Source organism: Montipora foliosa, unplaced genomic scaffold (assembly GCF_036669935.1).
Source record: "Montipora foliosa isolate CH-2021 unplaced genomic scaffold, ASM3666993v2 scaffold_421, whole genome shotgun sequence".
Taxonomy (NCBI): Eukaryota; Metazoa; Cnidaria; class Anthozoa; order Scleractinia; family Acroporidae; genus Montipora; species Montipora foliosa.
Window position 1 is genome coordinate 375,001 of NW_027179725.1, and position 5,000 is coordinate 380,000.

General features: G+C 39.4%; 1 protein-coding gene across 1 annotated transcript in view; it reads left to right on the top strand.

Annotated features, from left to right (window-relative positions):
- Positions 1 to 5,000, top strand: part of LOC137988563 (uncharacterized) — a 164,466-nt gene that overhangs the window by 158,788 nt on the left and 678 nt on the right. The window contains exons 26-34 of the mRNA XM_068834556.1: positions 325 to 438; positions 572 to 685; positions 918 to 1,031; positions 2,184 to 2,357; positions 2,601 to 2,768; positions 3,137 to 3,237; positions 3,397 to 3,455; positions 4,369 to 4,532; positions 4,845 to 5,000. The exon at positions 4,845 to 5,000 is cut by the window's right edge and continues 678 nt beyond it. Coding sequence (XP_068690657.1) covers positions 325 to 438; positions 572 to 685; positions 918 to 1,031; positions 2,184 to 2,357; positions 2,601 to 2,768; positions 3,137 to 3,237; positions 3,397 to 3,455; positions 4,369 to 4,532; positions 4,845 to 5,000 — 1,164 coding nt within the window. The remainder of the gene's footprint in view (positions 1 to 324; positions 439 to 571; positions 686 to 917; positions 1,032 to 2,183; positions 2,358 to 2,600; positions 2,769 to 3,136; positions 3,238 to 3,396; positions 3,456 to 4,368; positions 4,533 to 4,844) is intronic.

The following is a 5,000-nucleotide window of genomic DNA, read 5'->3' on the forward strand; positions in this document are numbered from 1 at the left end:
ATGGCCATCCACAAGCAGAAATCTTGTAACGTCAACCTTGTAACAAAACAACATATCTTTCTCTCATTTTATGGTCCTGCTGTTATCACCCAGTGTCTTCTCTAAAGATCACTTCATCGTTACTACTATCACCGGTTGAGCAGAAATGAAAATGGCATTACTTATCTTCATGATTGACGCTCCACTATGTCATGAGTAACACTTGTTATAATTAGCAGCAACACGGACAGTTAAGTAAAGATAGACTAGAATTGTATCCTGTCTTATGATGAAAATGTTGGAGCTAAAAAGATAGAAGGTGGCCACTTTTCTCATTTCTTTCAGATATCGATGATTGTGTCAATCAAACGTGCAATAATGGGGCATCATGTGTAGATGGCATCAATACTTACTCCTGCAACTGTTCAGCCGGATTTACTGGGCCATACTGCGAAAAAGGTGGATCAAACACCAACTGAACTTTTATACTTATATATGTTAATCAAGATTAGTATTTTCCTTTGTCTCCCTGGTGTTAAAGTAGCGCGCTACTAGCCTCACACTTATCATTCAACTTTATTTGCAATTTTAGACATCGACGACTGCGCTAATCACACATGCGCTAACGGGGCATCATGCATGGATGGCATCAACAGTTACTCCTGCAACTGCACAGCAGGATTTACTGGAGTGTTTTGTGAGGCAGGTTAGAAAAAGTAAAATGAAGTTCTACCTCGTGATCGCATCGTTAATAATAAGTTCTCTCTGTGACAACGTCATTATCATTTACAAAAAGAACACGCTTCATATATGTTCAATCACTTGTTACAGCTTGGGTGATAAGGGGATAAGTATCAATTTAACACTTTTATGCTAAGCGGGACTTTGCAGATTCCTGTGCCTAGTGATTATAAACAATTATGTTATTCACTTTTTAGACATCGACGATTGTGTTACTCACGCATGCGCGAACGGTGCCTCCTGCGTGGATGCCATCAACAGTTATTGGTGTAACTGTACAGCAGGATTTACTGGAGCGTATTGTGAAACAGGTCTATAAATTAAAGCTTAAATAAGTTTGTAATGATCATCATTATCATTGTAAACACCACCACTGTCAGTCTGGTAACTATCAATTTAATGCTCGTCATCATTATCCACATCAAGAAGCACTGAAAAAGTTACGAAAGTCTTGTAACAAGAAAATCACCCATGTTATGCCCATTTACCGCTCTATATTGCCTTATAACGTACTTTTGAGAGTAACACAATGAAATCGCTCCCACCTCAACGAAGGGAGCAGAAATAGAGATATGTCTGCGTTGGCTAGTTTCCAAAATTGAAGGAGGCCTTCCACGTGTAACTCCGGTCATTTACGGAGTTCCGTCGTTTCATCTGTCATTGAATTGTCAAAATATAGCCAATAATAATTGGGAAGATTTAAACTAAACTTAAATTAGCTCGTATCAAAATCAAGAGTTTGTTTTGATAAGAAGAGAGAACACAAATACACGGGAAACTAACCCCTCGTAGCGTAAAGAACCAGCAGATTAAGCCCCTTACTCGGCGTTGAACTCGGAAATTGATCTCTGGCCACATTGATGGAGGCGACTGCAGACAATCTTCCAAATTGCATACAAAACCCCTTTTCCTTGTTGTTATACTTTTCGCTTGTAGTTCCACTTACATGTAGTTACACCTGTAAAAACTCTATTTTTTTCTTTAAGGACGGTGCCTACTATTGTTATTGCGCATACGTCCTGCGCATCTCAAGATACTCGGATTTCCTATGGGTAGTGCTTATTAATACAGGGATATTTTTGCGCGGTTCAAAACCATGCTGAGAAAGCAGAATTTAGCAAATGCTCTTGGTATCCAAAAAGAAAATTGGGGGTAACCACGCATTTTTCAGAGATGATTAACTTTCAACTTGGAAAAGAACGCCATACATTGCTTTGTATTTTAAAGCTTTTTACAAATGTTGTTGATTAATTATCTTCGAAAAATGCGTGGTTACCCCCAATTTTCTTTTGGGATTTCAATAACACTTGGGAAGATCTGCATTTCCCGCATATTCCGGAAACCGCGCAAAAATACCTTTGAATTAGTAGGCACCGTCCTTAAGTATGGCAGAAACAAAATGTTGTAACCAAGGGACGGCTTCACATCATATTAACATAACACCATTGTACTTTCCGACATAGATCTCTCACCACCCACTTCAAGCAATAGACTCGGAAAAACCACCTCATCGCCACAACAGGGGTATTCGAGATCGCCAAGTACCTTGCCTAGAAAATCTTTGGCTCCATTGTCAGGCGTTCACCACATTATCTCCACCCAAGTAAATCCGGTCGTAGCAGAGACATCGGCTTCAGGCACGTGTTTCATTTGTTGTTATAGATAAAACTGCAGCTGTACTCCGCATGGGACGAGAAAAACGGTACACACTTTTGTCGTCCCGGTAAAAACTATCCCACTATGCGTTGGTGACGAAAACCTCTGTTGACCAAAATAACAAAGAGTTGAGCTTAAGAGTAGACTGACAAAATGACAAGAGTTGAGCTTAATTAATAGCATGCAGACTGAAAAAGTAATTAGTAATTTTTTTTTTTCCACAGATAAGCTGCCCTCTACGAGAAGCTATCTTACTTCAAACGCAGTCTCGTCACGAGAAAATAAATTACTGTTTGCAACTACGTCTCTAAACGTGCCAATTACGCCATCATCCTCTGCAGTTGCCTCTGTGTCAACGCGAAGTACGCCCTCAACGCCGAGTCCAGAAATAGGTATGTTTGTTATAGTTAGTACAAGACACATGATATGGAAATATTAAAGAATCGTGCATTGGGCTTTCCGTTTTATCCTAGTTGCCTTTAATAGCATTTAGAAAGTACTGTGAGAAGATAGCATTTAAGGGTGCTCACATCCTAGAGCTTCACTCATGCTGATCGATTTAAGACTTCATTTTTAACAGTACTGCTTCAGCCGAAGAACTGTTGCCAGTAACCAACTTGCTATTTTCTGTTAACCTTGATAAAATAAACATTAATATCTGGAATATACCCTGATATTATAAAATGTGCTTATTTCAGGGCCTTTTTTCGAGCTTAACAAACCGTGTTACGAAATTCATCTGTAAATTTAATTATTGCAGAATATGCGTTTTCCATCAAAATCCTTAAGAATTGGACGGATGATCTGCAGGACAAGGAGAGCGATGCTTTTCAAGAGTTGTCGTTCCAGTTTGAAACGGAGGTGACGTATTGTGACAATACGTTAGATTAGCTAATACTACCTATCTTAAACTTATCATGATTATCTTAAAATGATGTCTTCATTACTTTATGCATGGTAGTTCTTTTATACGGGACTGATTGGGAACATTTCACAGTTTATCATGTACTCTTCTTGCAGATTAAGAAAAAACTTTCTGAGACTAGGGATTTCATCGGCGTGAAAGTTATATCCTTCAGGTACGTATAAGTAAACTCGGGTACTGTATCGTTACGCCTTTCGTATTGTGTAGCTTACAAACTGGAAGAAACTGAAAGTCTCGGGGTCATAAGACTTATCATGCTGTGTTTATTACTTTAACTTTGAACTTGAACTGGATATCAAACACAACTCAGTGAAAGATAACGACAGCGGGCCAAACATAGTAAACAGGAAAACGACAACAGTGCTGATCAAGAGGCAAAAGTTCATTACTCAAGAATAAGAATCTGGTATCAAGTTTGTCCCCATCAGCGTCAGAAGATTGTCTATTTTAACCAAGTTTTGCGGCAAGGTAAATAATAGAACAATTCAGCTAATTCAATGTTTATCCCAATTCAAATATCTCGGTGTTTAGATTTTTTGCGTATAATATTTTCATTATAATGTAGCATTCACCTATTTGGTGTATTGTTTATTTTCGCGCAAAACCTGATGAAAAAGACACTTTTCTGACGCTGATGGGGACTGGACCAAATTTGAGTAAATCTTACAAGCTTGGCTAATGGACTCTTGCAATAGGTGAAGAATACAAAACGCCCAAATGCTGGCATTTTGCCTAATTGACAAGCCCCTGTCATCATGTTTTCACATTTTAAAACGGCGCCATTATATATGGCCGTTCACCGCGGCTACGGGTAAACGTATGAACTTGAGAAGAAAACTTCGTAGAAAGTGTAGGCTACTTATCGCCTCTTGTTTATTGAACGGTTAATGAATTTATCAGCCCTACCTAAGCTGGAAGAATCGTTCTGCTTCCCAAGTGCCTGGACGTTGGGGCAAGAGAGATAAAGATGTAACCGTTTATAATATAGACTTTTAATTAACGTCGGTTTTGAAAGCATTATAACAACTTATCTTGTGAATTGTATTTTTGGTCGTTTCTCTTTTTAGGAAAGGGAGCATTGTCGCTGAGTTCAAGTTGATATTCAATACGAGGGTCCAGCGTGAAGAAGCGTTGGAAATGATGAAGGAAAAGATAAATGATGGCAATCTTGGAAGGCTCCGTGTTGATCCTGCGACTCTGGAGCCAATAACCTATACCAATGGAACTGAAGGTAACCGTGTACCACACAGAATGAACATTCTCTTAATCAGTTTTGTGGGAGAACACTGATATTAGGTTGTAAATTTCAGTAGAACGTGGCTAGCCTGCGTGGATGGCGGAATACTTCATCGCGGCATTAGTCAAACACGTGCGAGTAAGTGGGCCGCGGCTGGCATGGTGAGATCCCGCAAAAACTCCCTCCAGGCCAAAACCATCATTTATTCGAGCGTGTTGAGATAATTCCGCGATAAAAATATTCCGCCAGCTACCCAGGCTATTTAGAAATGAAACAAAGATGATTTGCGACGTTCTTTTTCCTCAGGCCCCCCAGAAGACCCACCTTATGCAATCATCATTGGTGCGTCCTTTGCAGGACTTTTTGTCTTGGTTCTTGGCGGTATTCTCTTTTATCGTCTGCACAAGAAAAGAAAAGCAGCAGAACAAAAGAAGCGTAATCCTGAAAAGTATCAGATGAAGT